Consider the following 24,523-nt stretch of genomic DNA (forward strand, 5'->3'; position numbering starts at 1 on the left):
GAGGTGCTAGTGAGGCCAGCAGGGGGCGCTCACCCTGTGGTCTGTGTGGGTCCTAGCGCCCCAGTGTAGTGATGGGGACACTATACTGTCAACAAGCACCGTCCTTCGGATGAGACATTAAACCGAGGTCCTGACTCTCTGTGGTCATTAAAAATCCCAGGATGTCTTTCGTAAAGAGTAGAGGTGTGACCTCGGCATCCTGGCTAAATTCGCCAATTGGCCTCTGACCATCATGGCCTCCTAACAATCCCCATATCCGCTGATTGGCTTCATCACTCTGTCTCCTCTCCACCAGTAAGCTGGTGTGTGTGTGTGTGTGTGTGTGTGTGTGTGTGGTGAGCGTTCTGGCGCACTATGGCTGCCGTCGCATCATCCAGGTGGATGCTGCACACTGGTGGTGGATGAGGAGATACCCCTTGACTATGTAAGCGCTTTGAGTGTCTAGAAAAGCGCTATATAAATGTAAAGAATTATTATTATTATTATTATTATTATTAATTTACAGTTTGAACATTTAATATTAAAATCAGGGCTTGAAAACGAAAAAAAAATTCAATTGGTTCACTCCGAGCAGAATCCGTATTTTAACGTTTCTGTTCTACGTTCCTCTGATATTATTACCTTTCCGAAACCGGTTCGGGAGGAAGAAATACCGGTTAATAACGTTATTTTTTAAAAACAATATTTTTTTGCCTATTATTTGCCTAATAATAATAATTTAATAATAATAATAATAATAATAAAGTATAGCGTAAGGAAAAAAATAGAGATCTAACGCTTACACTTTACAGCTTGCACCAGATTTTGTCCAAATGTAAGATAGGCCTACTTAAAAAAAAAAAAAACTCTCAACACTTTAAAAGTATTTTTTAAGATATTTAAAAATGTTTGCTGCATTGTTAAAAAATAAATAAGTAAAACACTCGTAAAAGATTGTTTCGAGAGTAAAAAAAAAAAAAAAACTTAAGTCGGGGCTCATTGCATTTTTATTAGCCCTATTACTTTCTGAAATAATGAAGGCTAAAATGCCTGTAGTCTAAAGCAAAATGTTTAAAAATATATATTTTAGTTCCCCTCACTCCAAAAAAAAAAAAAAAAAAAAAAAAAATCATTTAACAGTATTTATAAAAGAACAAGAATTACAAATATAAGAAGCTATAGCAATATTAACGACAAACCAAAAACTAATTAATTTAGACTAAAACGAAACTGAAACCAACATTGGTTTTCTCATTTGACACAAAATCAAGTTTCCGTATGTGCGATGTATTTGAATAACAAAATGATTATATAAAAAAATAACCTAATATTTGTAAACATTTCGTGTCTGCATTGTCTATTTCTGAATGAAATAATTGTTTTCTCTAAAAAACGTATGTATATATACGTTCATTCAGAAATCGACAATGCAGACACAAAATGTTTACAAATATTAGGTTATTTTTAAATATTTTAAAAAGGTTTTCCTGCATGGTTATATATATATATATTATATATATATATATATATATATATATATATATAAAACCATGCAGGAAAACCTTTTTTAAATATTTTGATAATATACTGTAAATAAATAAATGACTTTTTAAACCATTTAACTGATTATTAATCTGTCAAAATCAGCTGATCTGTGTTTGCTGCACTCAGAAACCGGTGACTGTGAACGAATCAGAGCTTGTACGAGCTCTTGCCATCGTTAAATCTTTCTCAGACGTTTCCATTTGGTTAGCGCATCTATCTGTACATGATGGTGCCCAATGACTCTGCCGGGTGGAGCTTCTCAAAGTTAGGAATAATCAAAGGAGAGCTGCGGTCCTCGGTTGGGCAGAAAAAGGGTAAGCATGCTGGCGCTTGAGTGTAGAGACCGCGTAGGATGGATTTTTCTGTCCCGCTCCCGCAAGATTTTATCCCGCTCGGGCAAAAATATATGTTATTTTCTCCCGCTCCCACGCGCAAAATCCCGCGGGTAAAGTATACGTTTTTTTTTAATCCATTGCATATTCTGCCTGCTACTCTGTTATTTTTTTTTCAATTGCTCGCCTGTTGAATATAAATGTAAAAAAAAAAACAAATGTTTCGTTTTATTTGCATTTAATTAAATGGATGAAAGGAACGAACAAGAAACTTAAGAAAATAGAACATAGAAATACAGTAAAAAAGTAAGAATAGAGTTTATTTCATTAGCCTATAGCCTACTGCTTAAGAATGCCTTCTTTTCTTCAAACATTAAACGAAAAAAAAAAAATAGACCAATTTTAAATATTTAACAAAAGTGTTACTTTGCATTGCAGTGTTACTTTGATTTGCTTTGCTTAATCTCGGAAACTCTTGATATCGCCTTTTCCACCACTGGATCTCTCGCTATTTCGGAATGGAATTACACGTCGCTGTCCATGGTTTCATCAGCATCCTCCCATTCCGCAAAGTCTATTTTATTTTATTTTAGTCTATTATAAATAAAGGTTTATCTGTTTTTAGTAATTTTATTTTGCTAGATATTTGCATCTTGTGGGAGTCCCGCAAATAACTTTATTTTCCCGCAACCCGCACACAATAATATCATTCACCAATCAAATATTGTCCCGCGACGCACTCGGTTGCGCTGGGTCCCGCGGTACTCCCAGGTCTCTACTTGAGTGTCGAATGCACATGCACCAACGCCTAAAAAAAATGCCCTTTTTGCGCTGCGTCATCAGGCCCAATTTGGTCTTAATCCGGTCCTGAAGGAGGTGCATTGCCATTGAGACTTGATTGAGTTCACAGCTGAGCGGACATTTCACTTGCTTGCTTCAGCATCACATTTGTGAATGCTGTAGTCTACTGCTGGAATTCGTGATTGGTTGACGGCAAATTTCAAACATTAAACAGAACGATAAAATAACCGGTTTATGTCCATTTCAAATTTTCGATTCTGTTCGGAACTAAAAAAAAAATCATTTAGTTTATGTTTCTGGTTCTGTTCCTGTCAAAATATCGTTCGTTTCGTTTCGCGTCTCCAATACGCATTAATCCACAAATGAATTAAGCTGTTAACTTGTTTAATGTGTCTGACACTCCCTCTGAGTTAAAACAAACCAATATCCCGGAGTAATTCATTGACTCAAACAGTACACTGACTGAACTGCTGTGAAGAGAGAACTGAAGATGAACACCGAGCCGAGCCAGATAATGACTCGTTCACGAGTCAAGAACCGTTTCTGTCAGACGCGTCCGATTCGTGAACCGAGGAGCTGATGATACTGCGCATGTGTGATTTAGCGTGAAGCAAACCGACACACAGAGCGTCTGAAACGAACTGATTCTTTTGGTGATTGATTCTGAACTGATTCTGTGTTAATGTTATGATGAGCCCATGTGCAGTCAACGCCAATGACGCCATTGCATCGAGCGCAAAAGAATCGGTGAACTGTTTTCTTCAACTGGTTTATTGAATCGAACTCTCAGAAAGAACTAACGTTACTGGTCATCCGAGAACCGATGCAACCGGTTCTTGACTCGTGAACGAGTCATTATCTGGCTCGGTTCGGTGTTCATTTCTCTCTTCACAGACAGCAGTTCAGTCAGCATGCGCAGTCTTCTTAATCGCTTGTTTCGCTTAATGATGTGCCAGCTTCATCAAACCTGCCATCTACAGTTCTGGCAGTGGTTTGTAATGGAATGATTCGTAACATTTTTATAATTGTAACGAGTAACGATGCAGCACATAAAAAAAAATATCGGAGTAAAAGTATTAAACTCAGCGAAAATATGTACCGAAGTAAAAGTGGAAGTAGGAGAAAAAAATAATACTCTAGTAAAGTACAGATACCGCCTTTTAGTACTTAAGTACAGTAGTGAAGTAGTTCTACTTCGTTACTATACATCTCTGCAAACTTATTAATCAGTTAAACGGTTTAAAAAGTCATTTATTTATTTTCAGTAAATTGTCAAAATATTTAAAAAGGTTGTCCTGCATGGTTAATATATATATATATATATATATATATATATATATATATATATATATATATATATATATATATATAGCCTAGAGAGAGAGAAACTTGTGTATACGTTTTTTAGATTAATTTTTTTTATTTCATTCAGAAATAGACAAAATGCAGACAGACAATGTTTACAAACATTAGGCTATTTTTTTTTTTTTTTTTTTTTTTGAATAATTTGTTATTTAAATACATGGCGAATAGGGACACTTTGATTTTGTGTCGAATGAGAAACCCAACCTTGGTTTCAGTTTCGTTTTAGTCTAAATTAATTAGTTTTGGTTTCTTGTTAATATTGCTATATCTTCTTATATTTGTAATTGTTGTTTTTTTTTTTTTTCTAAATACTGTTAATTGAAATTATTTTGTTGTGGAGTGAGGGGAACTAAAATAGCCTAGCGGAGCTTCACAAAGTTCCCAGAAGCTGAACAGTTTTCATTTGATATTAACTTCAAAATAATTATTGAATGAAATTTGGAGTCCGTCTGTCTGACGCAAATACAGCGTTACTTATTATACATTTATTATTATTATATATTCTTTATATTAAATAACATTTTAGCATCCAGATATTTGGATTCGTGCCGAGTGGGAGAGGTATGTGCCAGCTTCAGCTTACATTCATTTGTTTTTGGATTGAGGTTTTTATAGCCTAAACTTTAGAGGATTTGATTTGAAGTGAAAATAATAACTGTTTTTATAATGTTTTTAAAAATATTGCTTCATACTACAGGCATTTTAGCCTTCATTATTTCGGAAAGTAATAGGGCTAATAAAATGCATTGTGAACCGCGACTTACGTTTTTTTTTTTTTTTTTTTTTTTTTACTCTCAAAACGCAATCTTATACAAGTGTTTTTCTTTAAGAATGCAGCAAACATTTTATAAATATCTTAAAAATACTTTTAAAGTGTTGATAGATAGTATAGTATAGGCCTAGCTTGCATTTGGACAAAATCTGGTGCAAGCTGTAAACTGTAAGCGTTAGATCTCTATTTTTTTTTCCCTTTTTTTGAATAAGGAAAACACTATACTTTATTATTAAATTATTATTATTAGGCAAATTATAGGCAAATATATATATATATATATATATATATATATATATATATATATATATATATATATATATATATATATATATATATATATATATATTAAAAACGTTATTAACCGGTATTTCTTCCTCCCGAACCGGTTTCGGAACGGTAATAATATCAGAGGAACGTAGAACAGAAACGTTAAAATATCGATTCTGCTCGGAGTGAACGCCGGCAGATTTTTTTTTTTCGTTTTCAAGCCCTGATCAGATGTGAGCAAAGTGACACAAGTCTGATGAAAAAAGTCATTCCCCAGTTTCTCTTGCTCCAAATTAAAGGTGACTAGTACTAAAAAATATAATTGTCTGGGTTTAATGATAATTACTTAGTTATTTTATGTGATTTATATATTAATATGTGGATAGATGTATCATGGATAGATCATTTCATCGCATGTAAATGTGTTTAAATTCTTCATATTGTTCAATCTTTTCATCTTTGCTAGTGAATTGCACTGACTCTCTCATGAGAAGTGAATCACAATTTCAAGGCATGTGATTGGTTGTTCATTACTTTCATATGCACATGCATTAACTCTACATCAAGCCTGAGTTGGCAGAAAGTTGATGATCAGCCTCATGGTACCAATAAAGACGGATTGGAGTTGCTGGTTTGGTTTTGTCAACTCAAAACTAATCCTGTAACTTTGAGTTTGTTCAGCTACCATCATGGTACAGGCCCCTGATCTAAACAAGGTTGGCTTTATCGGTTTTTGTCAACTCAAAACTTATTCTGCAACTCTGAGTTTGTTTATCTCTCTTCTGGCTACAGGCCACTGAAGAGTTTGGAGAACACCCAACAAGAGATCAGTGACAATTCCTCGATCTTCATCTAGAATCTCTCCAAATCTTTCAGATTCACAGCAGCATGTTGGTTCTTCTTCTCTTCAGTTCACCCCACTCATTTTCTACAGGGTTCAGGTCAGAGGATTGGGACAGCCATGGCAGAATCTTCATATTGTGATTGGTGACACATTTTTGTGTTAATTTTGATGTTTGTTTTGGATCATTGTTCTGTTGGAATTACTAGACAGTTGTATATAAATTTATATATATTTTTTATCTGTTGATATTTTATAGAATCCATGATGCAATGTATCTGAACAAGATGTCACGGACCTTTAAAAAATGATCACATGTAATGTTATGGTCATGCAGTCTCTCAGTCATGTCTAGTACAGCTCTAATGCCTTTTTTTCAGGTGCTTGTCCAGGGGATTCACCAGCGTACACCTGCATATCCCAGGCATAGATGGACTTTACACCATATGCGGTCCAAATTTGTATGCCATATTTGGCCGGTTTGCTTGGCATGTTTTGTTTGAAGGGACAGCAGTCATGAAATGGATTTAGACATTCATCCACAGTGATCTGGGGGCCTGGAATGTAAAGAGGAGGTAATCGCTGGACCCATTTCTACCATATATACAGTATTGCTGCAGGTTTGTCATGCTCTCATCTGCGCTTTCGTGTTTCTTTGTCAGCAAAGCATATGACATTAGAGAAAACATGGAATGTCTTTAGAAACATGGTGGCTGGGAATATTGACCTTCCAGTGTCATCATTTCAAAGGCTTTCTGTTGTTTCTCATTTTGACTTACACACTCCTGCCAAAATGAGCAACCCAATGTAGGCTTGCAAGTCAGCCACATCAAACACACAAAACACTCATTTCAACTATTTTCTTTTCAACTGATGGTGTAATGAAAAGCTCAAATGTAATATCTTGGACATGGCTGACAGCATATCTGGTGGGTCCTTGAACCACTTTAATGACATAAGCAGCACTAAGCTTACTGTTATTCAAATTGTGAGCAGGATCATAGCATCTTTTAATTATTGGAAGGTATTGTGTCTGCTGTTGGTTGAGAAACAACAGGAGGATCAACACTAGAGTCTCATTCTCATCTGAGGAGGATGCCTTATAATCAGTGTCCTCCTCAATATTAATATCTGTCTCAGACTCATTGTTCTGTCACTTTCTCTGTCAAAAAACTGGAACAAAATCTCATTAACAGAAAACCTTTGTTTTATATATATATATATATATATATATATATATATATATATATATATATATATATATATATATATATATATATATATATATTAGGGGTGTAACGATACGCGTATTCGTATTGAACCGTTCGGTACGACGCTTTCGGTTCGGTACGCGGTACGCATTATGCATACCGAACGGTTCGTTGGACTAATTAATTATATTTGAAAAAAAAAAAAAGAGAAATATAATGATATGCGTTCAACAAGGTAGCCCAATAACCCAAACGACGTAACAGGCAACGCCCCTGACACTCCCGAAGAAGAAAAAAACACCAACTTATATGTTTATGTTAGGCTACTCAGCAGGCGCTCGCTCACTCAGTACGCGCTGAAGGCTCGTTGCAAAATGGCCAATGCGTTTAACAGACTAGAAAAAGAAGATGACTCTCAAACATATTGTTTGAGATGCATGATTCCATCTATGAGCTGCTCGATCAGAGTGACATGAGAGCCCCTCCTTAGAACATTATTTGTAAATCCATGTTATGGTAAGTGTGCACGTGAAGTCTTTGCACACTTTCTGAAATCCACACTGTGGTAAGTTTGCACACTACACTAGAGCTCTGCATTCTTTCTAAAATCCTATATAGTGAGGGCTTCGCGCGGTTGCTTCATTGCTTTAAAAAAAAAAAAACACCAGCGTGAATACTTGAAACATGTCAACTCATTTAGGCCGACATCACCTTATTGTGTCAGTATCTGGGAAAAGACGAAAAAAAGGAGAAACATGCACGCAACAAACTATCCCTGCAGCATTTAGACACCAGTATTATAGCTTACAGGGAATCCAAAGTGCACCCAAACACCAGACCTGTTGGTTATTTTAGGATCTTATATTTCTGGTCTGTTAAATGCATTAGACATTTTGCAATGAGCCTTCAGCGCGTGCTGAGTGAGCGAGCGCCTTAGGGGCCGTTCACATATCGTGCCTAAAAACGCGTGGAAAACGCTAAGCACGTCTTTCTCCTCCTTTCCAAAGCGCTCGGGCAGAAGCGCTCATGAGGCGTCTGTCTTTGCTAAGCAACAATGACGTGCTCTCTCCATGAGACGCGGAAATTTCAGCAAAGGATAAATGGATTTGCAGCTCTAAAAATCGCTTGCAGTAGCTCTGCTACTAAATTTATTTCAAAATTGCAATCCATATACAACTATGATCAGCTGATCCTTCATCTTGGCTGAGTTTTCAACGTTGTTATGGGAAAGGATGAAGCTGATTGGTTGGTTCTTGTCACATGACCCGCGGTGCGCTTGCGGCATTCTGAAAAGTTGAGATGTTTTTACATTTTGCTGTATCTAAAACGTACCGAACCGAACCGAACCGTGACATCAGTGTATCGTATCGAACCGAACCGTGAATTTTGTGAACCGTTACACCCCTAATATATATATATATATATATATATATATTTATATATATTGTCACGGGAGGAGCACAAGACAGACACAGTGGGCGTGGCGTCAGGCCTCGGAGAGGCTTTTATTAACAGAAATCATAAAACAAAGGGAATAAAAGTGGCCAAAAGGGGGAAAGTGTCCAAAATAACAGGGAATCTGGTGTCCTCGTTGTGCTGCGGGATTTGTGTAGGTCGGGCAGTGTTCATCAAGGAAGGGTCCAGGCAAGGGGCGGAGTCCGGCGGCCGCACGCGCTCCCCTCCTTGGTCCGGGGCGCGAGGGGCGGCGGCTTCTCCTAGCGGCCGCGGCGCTGGTAGGGGATGGACGGCCCGGCATCCTGGCCCGTCGGCCGTGTATACGGGTGCGGTTCCCATCCGGATCGCGGGTCCGGCAGCTCACGTCTTGGTGGCGCGGGAGTCCCTCAACGCACCCTTCCTGGACCCACGAGGACACCAGTGTGCATGCACGGGGAAGAGACCGGTCTCCTGAGGAGAGGCGCGTTGGGCTTTTAAACAGCGGCGGTAATGAGGCTCCACTTCCATCAGGTGTGCCCCATCACACGCCGCCAGCCCTGACTCGTCCAGCGCCCCTCCTCTCACACACCCACTCCAGTCGGGAGCCTGGTGAAGGGCGGCGATTTAGGACGGGGTGCCGGTGACAATCAGGGAGGAGGCAGCTGACTCGTCACATTCCCCCTCCCAAGCGACATCCCCGTCCCCAGGGCGCCACCCACACGGGAGTGCTACCATCCTCAACCAGGCTCCAAACGGTCGGAGTGGGCGGGGCTTCCTCTCCGGGCGGTCCTCCCTCTCGCAGCGCACCAGAACAGGGACAGAGAAACCGGGTTTTAGTGACAGCCTCAACCAACCACAGGGTAAAACGACAATGGAAAAGTCACTTACCCCTTGTGTGGCTGGGAGGCTGTCCCCAGTTTTGCTCCGTCCCAGTCTGGGTTCTCACGAACGTTTGCAAGCGAGAGGGGGTGACGTCACCAGACGTTTCCCAACTGCGCTGTCTAGGCTCCGCATGCCCGCATTCTCCACCAGTGTCACGGGAGGAGCACAAGACAGACACAGTGGGCGTGGCGTCAGGCCTCGGAGAGGCTTTTATTAACAGAAATCATAAAACAAAGGGAATAAAAGTGGCCAAAAGGGGGAAAGTGTCCAAAATAACAGGGAATCTGGTGTCCTCGTCGTGCTGCGGGATTTGTGTAGGTCGGGCAGTGTTCATCAAGGAAGGGTCCAGGCAAGGGGCGGAGTCCGGCGGCCGCACGCGCTCCCCTCCTTGGTCCGGGGCGCGAGGGGCGGCGGCTTCTCCTAGCGGCCGCGTCTCTCTCGTTGGCCGCGGCGCTGGTAGGGGATGGACGGCCCGGCATCCTGGCCCGTCGGCCGTGTATACGGGTGCGGTTCCCATCCGGATCGCGGGTCCGGCAGCTCACGTCTTGGTGGCGCGGGAGTCCCTCAACGCACCCTTCCTGGACCCACGAGGACACCAGTGTGCATGCACGGGGAAGAGACCGGTCTCCTGAGGAGAGGCGCGTTGGGCTTTTAAACAGCGGCGGTAATGAGGCTCCACTTCCATCAGGTGTGCCCCATCACACGCCGCCAGCCCTGACTCGTCCAGCGCCCCTCCTCTCACACACCCACTCCAGTCGGGAGCCTGGTGAAGGGCGGCGATTTAGGACGGGGTGCCGGTGACAATCAGGGAGGAGGCAGCTGACTCGTCACAATATTTATATATATATATATATATATATTTATATATATATATATATATATATATATATATATATATATATATATATATATATATAATAGGTCTAATATACATTTTTTTTATTTAGATACATTTACACCCTTGAACGTGTGGAAACCTTCAAATTCTTCATTCATGCATTGGCTTGTTACATGGACCGCAGTGTTCTCCTCTGAAGAAAAAGGGATAAGGCCTGCAGGGTCTCTTTAGCATCTTTCACCAGCGACATCTATACCAAATAAAGCCACTGTGAGATTTCGGCATGAATGTTACAGACATCTGGAACTCTCTGAGGCATATCTTGATATGTGTTCCCTCAACTTTTTAAAAAGTTTGACCAACGCTGGGCAGCATTCCCATCAGGATGTTGTCGATGGAACTCTTCAAGAAGCATGAGGTCTAGAATGTCATCCCGGGCCACCCAGGAATGTTCCTCTGGTCTGTACCCCTCCCAGTCCACCAGGTATTCCAGCTGGGCACCCTGTTGCCGCGAGAATAGGATTTCCTTCACCTGGTACATGGATGGTTGGGCTAGGATTTCCGGAGGAGGGGGCTCCTGAGGTTCCAGGGCATCTGCAGTGGAAGGAAAGAAGGGTTTGAGTAGTGAAACATTGAATGAGGGGTGAATACAGCACCTGAGAGGTAATGGGAGCCTGTAGGTGACCTCGTTGATCTGGCTCTCGACCATGAACAGACCAATGTAGCAGTGACTCAGCTTCATGCATTGCTGACGGAGACGCAGATTCCTTGTTGATAGCCATACTTTATCCCCTGGATTGTAAACTGGAGTGGCGGCAAGTCGAGCATCCGCAAAAGCCTTGTGTCTCTGTATGGCATGCTGGGGTGGATATGAGCTGAGTCCCACACTTTCTCGCTTGTTCTGAACCAGTAGTCCACAGCTGGAATATCTGAAGGTTCACCTGTCCAGGGGAACAAAGGGGTTTGGTAGCTGAGCATGCACTGGAAGGGAGTGATGCCGGTGGTACTTAGTTCTCGGCCCAGGGAAGGAGACGGTTCCAGCTGTGCTGGTTTCCTTGGCACTATGCCCGGAAGTACCGTACAAGTTCTTGGATCTTCTGCTCAGTCTGGCCATTAGTCTGCGGTTGGTACTAAGTTGATAAGTTTACCATCACCCCTAATAGATGGAAGAAGGCTTTCCATACCCTGGGGATGAATTGGGGAAGACATGGTTGAATAGATGTTCTGCAGTTTCCAGGGCAGTTGGTAATCATGTTAGGGGAATTCATTTACAGGCTTTAGAGAAGCTATCCACAACTACCAAGATGCATGTGTTACCTTCAGAGTTGGGCAGGTCAGTTATGAAGTCAATCCCCAGATGGGACCAGGGCCTTCGAGGAACAAGTAGGGGTACAAATTTGCCTGCTGGGAGCTGATGTGGAGTGGAAGTCATGGCACAGACAGAGCAACTGCGGACATACCTTATGACATCCTGGGACATACTGGGGCACGAGTATCGAGCTTGGAGGACCAAGAAGGTCCGTTGGCTGCCTAGATGTCCAGAGCCAGTTAACATAAATCCTCCCTTCTGGGCCTCCCAGGGGAGCAGGTTTTTGTCTGTCTGTGCTACAGATAATGGGGCTGACAATCATGGATAGCACAGCTCCTACGCCGGTGGTGGAGGTGTCCACTTCAAACACAAACGGAAACTCAGGATTCGGGTGGCGAAGGATGGGAGCCATGCTAAATGTGTTCTTCAGGACTTGAAATATTTCACGGGTGGTGAAAGTCTAGGACAGGGACTTTGGCTTACCTCTAAGGAGAGATGTCAATGGTGCAGTATGTAGACTGAAGTTTTGAATAAAGAAGTTAGCAAATCCTAAGAACATCTGGAGTTCCTTCACAGATTGTGGAACTGGGAATAGATCATGATCTCATCGATGTAAACTGAGGCTGACTTGTGGAGGAATTCCCAGAACACCTCATTCATGAAACTGTGGAAGATAGAGGGGACGTTAACAAGTCCATACGGCATAACGCAGTACTCGTAGTGACCAGAAGGGTTGATGAAGGCTGTCTTCCATTTGTCCCCTTTGCGGATTTGAACAAGGTTATAAGCACTCAGTAGGTCCAGCTTGGGGGGTGGCAGGGACCAGGGGAAGTGGATACGGCAGCTTGACTGTCTGTGAATTTAGGACACAATAGTCAATGCAAGGCCTCAATCCCCCATCCTTCTTGCCCATGAAGAAGAAGCTGGAGGCAGCCAGTGAGCTGGATGGTCAAATGAATCCCTGCTTGATGGCCTCTTTGACGTATTACTTCATAGCCTTGCACTCAAGGATGGACAGTGGATAGACTCGACCCTTATGCAGTTTAGCATCAGGCAGCAGGTCCATGGCACAGTCCCATGGCCTGTGAGATGGTAAGTGGGTGGCTGCCTGCTTGCTGAACAGATCTTTGAACACTATATAATCAGGTGGGATCATTGGAGCAACATCAGTATCAGGGCTCTCGATAAGGGTGGAAGCCACTTGACAACCTGAAGAACAGAGAAATGGATGAGAAAGAGTGGTGAGACAATGTTGATGGCTCCAACTCCAATGAGTTACCTCACATGAATTCCACCTGATTTATGGAGAATGTAACGTTAGCCAGGGACGTCCCAGGATGATATCAACCCTGGGTCCCTCCAGTACCAAGAAATTAATTTCCACTTAATGGAAGAGCCCAATTTTGAGGATTAATGGAGGAGCCTGAAATGTAACCCACCCACTTACTAACGGCTTACCTTGTATAGTTTTGTCTCAAAGCTCCTGTGCATGCCGACAGCATGGCAACTGGATACGGCTTAGGAGGCTTTGTGAGATGAAGTTGCCCGAGGAGCCTGAGTCCACCAGGGCTGAAACAGAAACCGTGCATTCTGGGGTGACTATTTGGACTGGCATCGTGGTAAGTTTGGAAATTACAAGGTTCTGATGGATAGTACTCACCGAAAGACATGGGGGCTTGACTGGGCAGGCATGGATGACATGATCTGGTGTGGCACAGTAAAGGCAGAGTCCCGCTGCGAGCCGGAGTTTGTGTTCTTCAGATGACAGACGTGTGGAATCAACCTGCATGGCTCTGGTACTGGAGGGCTATTAGCGGGAGAACCAGACTGGTGGGCAGCTTTGACGGTTGGGCAGGCAGCTAAGTGCAGTGATATGCAATTGGCCATGAGAAAAACATGTAATTCCCTCAACACAAGAAGTCGTGGCCACGCCATAAGGATGTCGTTACCTAGACAAAATTGTATTGTGGCCAAGACATATAACATTCCCACGAGTCAATATGTCATTTCCACAAATTAACATCTCGTGGCCACGACAAAAATAAGTAAACTGACCAAGTCACTTTACAGCCACTGTACTTTATGGCCTTTTGACAGACTTTTTTTTTATTGTTCTCGCAGATCTTCCCATCAGCATGCAGTGAATTGGAGAAGCACTAGAGAGCACCTTTGAGCAACAAATGAACATCTTCTCTAATTCTTTCTCTTCTGAGTTTCTCAGACTGAGCTCACTGCTTGAGCTGCTGGATACACTGACATTATACATGCTGAAGGTGTATTTCTAAAGAAGAAGCTCACTGAATTCCTACGCTTTGAGCTCCAGTTATTCTGAAAAGAGACTGAATATGATCTCATGCAGGATCTGAGAAGAATGTGCTTTTGAGGAGAGAGAACTAGAGAAAGATAATTACACACAGATTTATATATCTAAACGATCAGCTCAGCCAGGTTTCCTTCTTATGTTACTTTATTATAGGTTCCTTTTTTTAAATATGAAAATAAAATTAAAAATTAGATCATACAAATTTACATACACAAAAATATAGTGTAGAAACTTTACTAAGATGGGAAATGTTACAGAGTCGGACTTGTCACCCAGTGGTATTGGGTTCGAGTCTCGGTACACTGTCAGAAAAAAAGGTACTGTGGAGGTACAATTTTGTTCCTAGGGGAACAAAAAATATAATGGTACCTTTAAAGGTACACAGTAGGTCCTTATGGGTACAATTATGGTCCCTAAATGAGTTATAAAGGTACAACTTTTGAGATACAGATGTGAAAGGTACATTTTTGTACCTTGGAATTACTTTATTTTTATTTATATATTTATTTTACGTTTAGCCCCAATTAGAGTAGGCCTATGTGTTTTTCTTTTTTGTTTATTACTTTAATGTGCCTCATCTCATGATAACATCAATACATTACATTTATTTAAATGTAAAAAATACATTTTCAAATAGTGTACTTGTCCCCTACCTGTAAAATGAGACAGATATAATAAAAAAAAAAACATAAAGCTAATGAAATTATTAAATTAAATCTTTTGAATAACTGTTAAGGTTTTTTGTTGTTGTTGTTGTTGTTGTTGTAATATTATAGTAGTCAGAAAAGCTTTTTTTATTAAATGTATTTTTATTAATTTAAAACTTTTAAATTTTGACCTTTGAATTATTAAATTTTTAAGACTCTGAATGACATTTTGAATAAGGACAATGCGGAATGGCAAGATTTAATTATACTCAAGTAATTATATTCGAAACGTGCTCATGCAGACGTTACCGTTGATGTCGCTTTAAGAAAATTTCCCTCGCTTGGCTTCATGGTTGCCAGGGTGGCGGTTTTCCCGCACAATTGGGCTATTTTAGAAAAGGAGTTGCGGGAAAAAATACGGAGTTGCGGGTTGCGGTTTTTTGGGCTACATTTATAATGTACCGTGGCCGCAAAAAAAAAAAATAATAATTGTGGTCAAAGATAAAAGTGAACCTTTTATAAGTGAGTGTTTTTCCTGGGAATGAACACTTGGCAACAAACGCTGCTTCTCGCGAGATGCGAGTAGGCGCGCACGCCACATGTGCTTTGACATCACAAATCAAGCATCATCATCACGTCACTCACATCATGAGAGCGTTGTAGTCAGAAGCGTTGGTTCGGTTGTCTGTGGATGAACAAGCAGCATTCTTAAATATCAGGTAAATGGGGAAAGTATGGAAAGAAGTATCGCAAAGAATGGGAGACAGAGAAAGGATTAAAGGAGTGGATTCGAAGTGTTCCAAATGATGATACAAAAGCGTTCTGCAAATATTGCAAATGTGAAGTAAGAGCTCACCACAGTGATCTGGTAGCTCATGCTGCGACTGAAAAACATAAAAAAATGCAGCTCCTTTCTCAAATGCCAGAACATTATTTGACACAGGCAGTTCCTTTCTAAGAAATAATTCACCTGTGAAAGAGGCGGAGTTGAAGCTGGCTGCCCTTGTTGCTTGTCACTCAAGCACTTTAACTGTTGACCACTTAGGAAGTATGGTGGAAGAAATTTAGTACTTCTGACTAGGGTCAGAAAAAATCAGAGAGGATGTGTTCTTATTTGACCTTTATTATATGAGTTTGTGTATAAATAAAAATAAAAAAAAACATTGTGTGATATTAAGAATTTGGGTAAGACAAGAGGCGAATACTTTAAACTTAAAATTATATAAATTTATTTTAAGGCCCTTTGTGGGAATTCAGGCGTTGTCTAATCTGATTGGACACTGAAAAATTGGGCTAGTTTTTATTCCATTTGGGCGGGTTTTGAGTTGTTATTGGGCTGGAAATATTTCTGGAACCTGGCAACCCTGCTTGGCTTGAGTTGTTCAGTTTGCGATTGCGATTGATGCGGGCGTGCTCTGACGGAACCTCGCACGGTTTTCAACGCGGAGTCTGTTTTGGAGTTAATATTTCTCAGGTAAATGCAGAATAATGTTATATAATCTTATTTATACACGTGGGACGCCATGTTCGGTTAATTTTGTTGAACTTGATGTTCCCCTGCTCTAGCCCGCTAAAAATGCTTGCGTCAGACTGGCTGGTTTAAGTTAACGTTCGTTGGCCTGCAGGATGGAGCTGACTAGAATGTCTACAGCTAACTTAATAAAGGAGTTAATACAATTTGGTATCGAAGTCACTGAAGAGGAGAGGAAAAAGTTTGAAGGTGAGTAGCGTTATGCTGTTACATTTTTTAAAAGTTTGAAGTGTTTAAGTTAACGTTACTTGAAGATTTTCCTGGTGATATCCGTGATCTTTTTTTTTATCCGCCTCTCATACCTTGTTGCTTAAATAATAATAACTATGGCCACTACGGAATATATTTGCAATATTACCATTTGTACGGTAACGTTAGCTACTTAGTGATTGACGTTTTACATTTTGAGGCAAATTTTACCGCCTTTGCGAGTATGACGACATTTTGTAATGGGCAGCAGGAGAGTTGCCCAACGCACTCCTTATCACACAGACATTTTGTGTAACGTTAGATACTGCAAAGCAAGTGATTAATTAAGTAAAAGGACAGCATTCGAGCGTTATTCGTTACAAACATGAGAGTAACGTTAATTTCAGATGTTTGTAAGCGGGGGAGGTGTCTCTCTCACTTTTAAAATGTAAATTCGTCTCCTGTAGTTTTTTTTTTTCGGTAACGTGTGTTCACGGAGAGATTTTATTTTTCTGCAGTCTTTTTATTCATATCCCAAATGAGGGAACGTGAACATCATGGATTAAGCGCTGAACACTCTAATGCAGGGATCTCCAACCCTGCTCCTGGAGAGCTAACAGTTACCGTCCTGCAGACTTCAGTTCCAGCCCTGCTCCAACACACCTGTCTGTAATTATCAAGTAACGTTATTCCTGAACACCTTGATTAGCTGCTTCAGGTGTGTTTGATTGGGGTTGGAGCTGAAATCTGCAGGACAGTAGCTCTCCAGGAGCAGGGTTGGAGACTAATGCATTGTGTTTTTACTCATACTTAATATATAGAATATACATTTTTTTTTTTATCCAGCAGTGTATTTGATTTCTTGTCCAATTAACATTAATAGGAAAAGCTTCAAAAACACTGGTTTAGTACATGCTTCAGTTTGATGGGTAATTAAATGATACTTTTCTTCTTTTTTATGTTATAGACAATGATGTGGATGGAGAGACTGTTGACATCGGACTGACTGAGTCAATGATTTCATTCCTCTTTGAGGGATCATTTAAAAAACAAGCAAAATTTCATCGATTTGTTCAGCAGATGAAGGAGACAGTGACATTAACTCTTGAACCTGTGCCTGTAGAAAGCCAGTCAAGAGCTGGAGCAAGGTAATTGTGCTGTTTAATAATATTTCATTTGTTTCAGAGAGCTATTCTTAAAGCAAATCTTAAAAGTAGCTAGGTTATTTCCCATGCATGCTTCTCTACATTTTGCTTTGCTGTACTTTTACTAGTGCTTAGTTTATTAATTTCTTGCATTTGCAACAATGTAGAGCATTAGAGGTGCTCTAAAATTTCTGCCATTTTCTTTGTCAAAAATATCAACAGAAAATACAACTTGAGCAGATAAGATAACAGGAGCTTTGACATGGAGAGTGTACAGTCTCCGCTCAGTGTGCCCAGCATTTTTGGTGCATCACTATTTATGTTTACTATATAATTATTTATTAGGTTACCACAGTGTATGAATTGACAACTAAGATGATCAAGTAATGGGTATGGCACATATTTTAAATAAAACTTGGTAAAATTCTGAAGTTAGTGTTTTTGTTTGTTAATTTAATTATTTGTCTTTTCAGTACTGAAACCGTTACTTTACCGTATTTGTGCTATTTTATGTATAACTGCAACTCTGCAATGTCTAAATATTACTTTCTCTTTTGCCAATAGTAATATCAGCCCATCAACAGCTTTCCCTGCATTTTTTGAAGTTCCGAAGTTTCCATTTGATGTTCAGGCCAAATTGGACCGAAAAGAATGCAGACTAACGTCATCAGACCGAAACAAAATTATTAGAACGTTGTATGAAAGCATGGCTCAGTACAAAATGTATTTCTCATTACCTATACCTTTTTTAATTGCTTACATTCCATTTTATACAACATTTAATGCTACACTCGTGTGTTTAAAATATTTTTGTAGGTATCCAACTACAGAAGAGTATGTTCAAGTGGCTAAGGCCCTGACTCTGAGGTATCCCTTTTTAAAAGACAAAGAGGGCAATGGATATGTAAGTAGCTGGTTTACCTTTTAATGTTCTACTTTTGGTTCTTGGTTAAATGGAGTTTATTTTGTGAAACTACTTTTCTTTTTTATAGCACACTTGGCACATGTCTCTGAAACGCAAGTTTAAATTTGAGCGGACACCTTTGGCTGAAGTTGAAGAAGTGAAAAGACTTAAACAGAAGTTTGGTCATTCAAAAAAGTCTCTGCAACCTGAAGAAAGCAGTTGCAAAGAAATTACAAGGCCTTTGGTGAGAGCATATTTTTATAATATTAATATTTTTACACTTGTTACCAGTGTATTGTTCTCAAATTAAAGGGTTAATGAAAAATGAAAATTATGTCATTAATGACTCACCCTCATGTCGTTCCAAACCCGTAACACCTCCGTTCATCTTCAGAACACAGTTTAAGATATTTTAGATTTAGTCCGAAAGCTCTCAGTCCCTCCATTGAAGCTGTGTGTACGGTCTACTGTCCATGTCCAGAAAGGTAAGACAAACATAATCAAAGTAGTCCATGTGACATCAGAGGGTCAGTTAGAATATTCTGAAGCATCGAAAATACATTTTGGTCAAAAATAGCAAAAACGACGACTTTTATTCAGGATTCTCTTCTCTTCCGGGTCTGTTGTGAGTGTGACTGACTGCTGTGACAGTTGACGTATGACGCTGCTGACATGTTTTCTTTGTTATTGGGTGCACCAGAAAACACGTCAACAGCGGCGTGAACGCGCTCACAACGGACCCTGAAGAGAAGACAATGCTGAATAAAGTCGTTATTTTTGGACCAAAATGTATTTTCGATGCTTCAAAAAAAATTTACCGACCCTCTGATGTCACATGGACTACTTTGATGATGCTTTTCTTACCTTTCTGGACATGGACAGTAGACCGTACACACAGCTTCAATGGAGGGACTGAGAGCTCTCGGACTAAATCTAAAATATCTTAAACTGTGTTCTGAAGATGAACGGAGGTGTTACGGGTTTGGAATGACATGAGGGTGAGTCATTAATGACAATTTTCATTTTTGGGTGAACTAACCCTTTAAGTGACAAGATGCAAAAATTTTCATTATTCTCCTGCCTAAAATGAGAAATAACTAGGAATGCACCAAAATAAAAGTTCTTGGCCAAAATAGAAAAATTCTAGATGCACAGAAATTTCCTGTCAGTGTGTTATTTCGTTGGAGCGATTCACAAGTGGATCACATTTTTATGGAGCAAAATATTGAGCGGAGCATCACACCATTCGGTGACAGCAGCTAGACAGAGAGTGAAACCTGTGTACATGTTCAGCTCATATTTTTGGCCATTTTTCTCTTTTGGCCAAAAAATGAAAATGCCATTTTTGGCCAATAATTTTCAGCACAGAATTTTCGGTGCATCTCTAGAAATAAAATTCTCTGTTTTATTTTTGTCTATGCACAAGGAGATTAATGCTGTTGGAGAGGATGCTACATCAATAGAGGGACATGTGAAAGTCCTGCAGGACCAATATAGAAGGACACAGCCAGAGACTCATATTGTTGAAGATCGAATGAGGAGGACCTTTGCCTGGAGGCGGCAGGAGATTACTAGTGGTATGACTGTTGAAGATGTCGTCAACAAATATCCATTCTTGAAGAGTCCATCAGGGGTTAGTGTGCAAATTATAATTATGAAATTACAAAATCTAAATAACATGTAACACACTAAAACTGTATAAAATTCTCTGATTTACTTATGCTTGTCTTTCAATTAACTGCAGCTTTATCAAGAAATTGGTTTCCTGTATAAATGTGTTCAACTGAGCCGCCATTTTCGAGAACATTTTGGACACATTACATCCAGCGTGCTACGGCTCGCTCAAGGGAAATCCCCTCTAGCAAAGCTGCACAAAGAAGCTAGAGAAGAATCTCTCTGTGAAGACCATCTTGGTAATTGACTCCTAAACTTTATTTAGCACTTTATTAAGCCTATTAAATTCTTGCCTTTGATAGATTTTTACATATTTGTTTGTGTATCACATTTTATGTTCCAGGAATTGATTTTAAAGCAGCACTTCTCATGTTGCCAGCCTTGTTCAGAGAGAAACTTGAACATTTCATTGTGCTTGGAGAGGTGCGTATATAGTTTTAAATTTCTGTGCAATCCTTAAACTGTATTTTGGCAAAATGCAAATGAGTGAATATTAATTATCTTAGTCTTTATGCATGTCAATTTTCTCTCCATCAGATAAGTCAACTGCTGAGAAAATTTTACTGATACAGAATCTGTTTTGTGCTTTGTCATTTAGAGTGAACCATCCTCACCATATCCTACTGTTCAAGTACAGGAGACCACTGACTGGAAAACTGTGTTTACAAGAAGAGTCACTGCAGTCATCAAAGTTGATGGGATCGAAATCTGCCAGGCAAACGGTGTGGATGAAGGGGCTCTTGCAGCATTTTGTGCTTATTTTGTCTTCAATTTGACATATCCATCCCACCTGAAGAACACCCTGGTGTTTCTTCAGCGGTATGTTTTGAAACTTACTGTGGATGGTGACAAGCCTCTACCTACCCCAGTTACCAGAATAATTAATCTCTTATAGTAACATCAGCAAAAATGCCCTGCCTCTTCAATTGCCCTAAATGTTCTCGAAGAACATTTACAATCATCAAATTAATCCAGCACATTGGTCTCATTCATGCACATGAGGCAAATTTTTCAATAACTTGTGGTCTTAATGACTGTCAGAGATCATTCACGAAGTATGCGTCCTTTAGATGTCATGTTTACCGAAAGCATAAAAATACGGTGTTACAACAGACTACTACTACGACTACTGACCCTCTGCCTCTGCTTGAGGAGGTTGAGAAAGAATGTACTACTGATGTTGCTTTTTCAGCGCCCCCAAACATGAATGAGCTGTTGCAGCAATTTAGAGAGAACCTTTTTGCCTTCACATTGAAATGCAGAGAAAAAAATCACTTGCCTCAGTCAGTACAGCAAGAAATTTTGGATGATGTTAATTTCCTGTTTAGTTTTTTCAAAGAGAACTATGATGAATTTCTTGCATATCATCTAGAAAAAAATGGCTTTGATCTTGCAGCATGTCCAGAACTTCAAGAAGTGCTACAGTCCCCAGACTTTTTTTCAGAGGCCTCAAGACTTGTTAGGTCTCCACATATGTTAAAAGAGTTTTGTAAAGAAAAGTTTGAGATGACTGAACCCATACAGTACACGCTAAGAGACCCAAGTGGTAACAAGACTGGAAGTTACTCTTATGTTCCTATTTGTGAGGTATTAAGGAAATACTGTTCTCATGAGGACATTTGGGACCAAATACAAGCTGAGCTGAATATAGAAAAAGATGAACTTGTTCTGAATGATTATCGAGATGGACTTCATTTCAAAAACCACAAAATATTTGCAGGTAACCCACAAGCACTAAGGTTACATTTTTATGAAGACGAATTCGAAGTATGTAATCCCCTGGGGTCTAAACGCAACAAGCACAAACTGTTCGCAATTTACTATACCGTTGGAAATGTGGGTACCAAGTATTGCTCTCAGTTAAAACATATGCATTTAGCTTTACTTGTTCGCTACTGCCATGTGAAACAATTTGGACTAGATGAAATTTTGAAGCCATTGATAGATGATCTTAAAAAGCTTTCATCAGAAGGAATTAATGTTCTTGTTGATGGTTCAGAAAAAAATGTTTGTGCAGCTGTTGCAGTTATATCTGCTGATAACCTTTCCTCTCACTTAATAGGTGGATTCAGTATGTCTTTTAATGTTGGTAGAATTTGTAGGTACTGCATGGCCACACATGGTGACATTAAGAGATGTTTTAATGAATCTGACTTTGTTTTAAGAACTGCGGATGTCCACAGATACCACTTAGAGTGTGTGAAGGAAAATCCAGACACTAAAGCCATTTATGGTGTCACGGGAGGCTGTCCTTTTGACAAACTCGACTACTTTTGATGTTACAACGTCACTACCTCCGGATGTGATGCACGACTTTCTAGAAGGTGTAATTCCTTTAGTGTTGCGCCTTGTTTTAAGTAAAGCTCACAGAGAGAAAGTCATAACCATACAAGAGTTCAATGAAGAGCTGAGAAAACTTACTATTGGACAGAATGATAAGAAAAATAAGCCAGCTCCTCTTTCTGAAAAACTTCTACGCAGCTGCAGTATAGTAGGATCTGCCTCACAGAAATGGTGTTTATTTCGCCTGCTGCCCTTCTTGGTAGCACACAGAATTCCTGAGGGCTGTAGCTACTGGCATGTCTACCTACTTTGTCGTGAAATTTCTGACATTGTAATGGCACCAGCTGTAAAAAAAGAATGGCTTCCCACTCTTGATCTTTTAGTTTCTGAGTTTTTGTCATGTACAGTTAAAGAATTTGGTGATGTTCTTACTCCAAAATGTCATTATTTAATCCATTACTCTCGTTTGATGTTATGTTATGGGCCTTTGCGTTCTTTATGGTGTTTAAGATTTGAAGGAAAACATCAATATTTTAAACAGGTTGCCAGCACGTGTAGAAATTTTGTTAACATTTCATCCACTTTAAGTAATCGACATCAACACAGACAATGTTGGGAATTGTCTTCTGTTAATATGTTGGGGGGAATATGAGAGAGTTGCTGGATGTTGTGTGAGCACACCATTTCGATCTTTGCCTGTGGCTCTACAGCATTCAGTGAAAGCAAATAAGAAGTACAGCCATGTCAATTTTGAAGGCAAACAACTTCAACGAGTAACAGAAGTAGTGGCTTAATGATGTCAAATACTGTGTTAAAGATGTGTTTACTGTGGGTCATCTGCATGCAGAAGCTGTTCCATTGTTTTTTCACATTAAGTACATTCTTAACATAGACACAGACTGGTTATTGTGTGGCAAGCTTTTAATTCCGGTTTCTTTTTGTCGTCATTTTTATTCATACTGTGTGAAATGTGAGAATGAATGGACTGTCCTCTTGGCCAGGTGAAGAGGTTGATTACCAGGCATTAGACACGTACCACGTTGATGACAAGTTATTTATTAGCACTAGATACACTTGCTGAAGACAAACTGCTGAAAACCTCAAAATGTGCAGTACTTGATGTAGCCTGTATAATAAGTCTGTTTTACTTGTTTGATGAGTTTTTCTGAGTTTTTCATTGAATAGCTAGTTTTTTTCTTGACATGCTTGCTGTTGTGAGATGTAATGAAATCTTTTTAAAAGAACATTTCTAAATAAAATTGTCTATTTGTTAGCCAAGGTATTTATTTATTTATGCATGCACACAGACACCAAAATAATCAAAATGGTTAGACAGTATCCTGAGGATGCTTAAGGTGTACTTTTTTGCCTTCTTTGCAAAATTGTTCCTTGGGGTACAAAATTGCCCCTTAAATGGTACAAAGATAGAAGGTACAATTTTGTACCTCTGACTAGAGGTACAAAATTGTACCCTTCAGGGTACCACCCCAGCGACGGCCACTTGTACCTTAAAAGGTACAGTTTTGTACCTTTCTTTCTGAGAGTGTACCAGCAGCAATTGTTGGTTGGAGAGTAAATGACCAGCACTCTCTTCCACCTTCAATACCATGACTGATGTCATGAGTTAAAATGACCAAATAAAACCATTAACTTGTTTGTAATTTAAAGTTGTTCTCAGTTCATTTGAATGATGCACAACACTGATATTAACAGAACAGACACTAAAGACTCCATGCAGTGCATTACACTTTCTCTCTCTCTCTCTCTCCTCTCTCTGTGTGTGTGTGTGTGTGTGTGAGAGAGAGAGAGGAGAGAGAGAGAGAGAGAGAAAGAGCGAGAGAGAGAGAGAGAGAGAGAGACTCTACAGGAGCACTTTTGTTTACTCACATGATCAAACACAGAACCAGAAAACAGGAATCACGTGAGTTCAGGGAAGAGAAACTGCAGTGTAGTTGAGCTGTTGTGTGTTTGTGTCTCTGTATTCATTCAGTAAAATGGCTGAAGCCAGAGTTTCTCAGGATGAGTTCTTGTGTCCGGTGTGTCTGGATCTCCTGAAGGATCCAGTGGCTATTCCCTGTGGACACAGTTACTGTAAGATCTGTATTACAGACTGCTGGGATCAGGAGGATCAGAAGAGACTCTACAGCTGTCCTCAGTGCAGACAGACCTTCAGTCCAAGACCTGATTTATCTAGAAACACCTATGCTGGCTGAAGTGGTGGAGAAACTGAAGAAGACCAGACTCTCTG

The 24,523-nt window shown here is 40.0% G+C and overlaps 1 protein-coding gene across 5 annotated transcripts; it reads left to right on the forward strand.

The window, feature by feature from the left end:
• Positions 1 to 15,921: 15,921 nt before the first annotated feature.
• Positions 15,922 to 20,918, forward strand: LOC113082833 (sterile alpha motif domain-containing protein 3-like). 5 transcript variants are annotated; one of them, XM_026254264.1, is made up of 10 exons: positions 15,922 to 16,023; positions 16,116 to 16,269; positions 17,237 to 17,417; positions 17,979 to 18,137; positions 18,231 to 18,318; positions 18,407 to 18,562; positions 19,745 to 19,951; positions 20,057 to 20,231; positions 20,336 to 20,415; positions 20,591 to 20,918. In XM_026254264.1, the coding sequence occupies exons 2-10, from the start codon at positions 16,176 to 16,178 to the stop codon at positions 20,885 to 20,887; spliced, it is 1,437 nt and encodes a 478-aa protein (XP_026110049.1). In that variant the 5' UTR covers positions 15,922 to 16,023; positions 16,116 to 16,175; the 3' UTR covers positions 20,888 to 20,918. The 5 variants fall into 5 exon arrangements, with proteins under 5 accessions (XP_026110049.1, XP_026110052.1, XP_026110051.1 ...); XM_026254267.1 differs by having other exon boundaries at positions 20,063 to 20,231; XM_026254266.1 differs by having other exon boundaries at positions 19,748 to 19,951.
• The last annotated feature ends 3,605 nt before the right edge of the window (positions 20,919 to 24,523 follow it).

The sequence above is a fragment of the Carassius auratus genome, unplaced genomic scaffold (genome assembly GCF_003368295.1).
Source record: "Carassius auratus strain Wakin unplaced genomic scaffold, ASM336829v1 scaf_tig00036995, whole genome shotgun sequence".
NCBI lineage: Eukaryota > Metazoa > Chordata > Actinopteri > Cypriniformes > Cyprinidae > Carassius > Carassius auratus.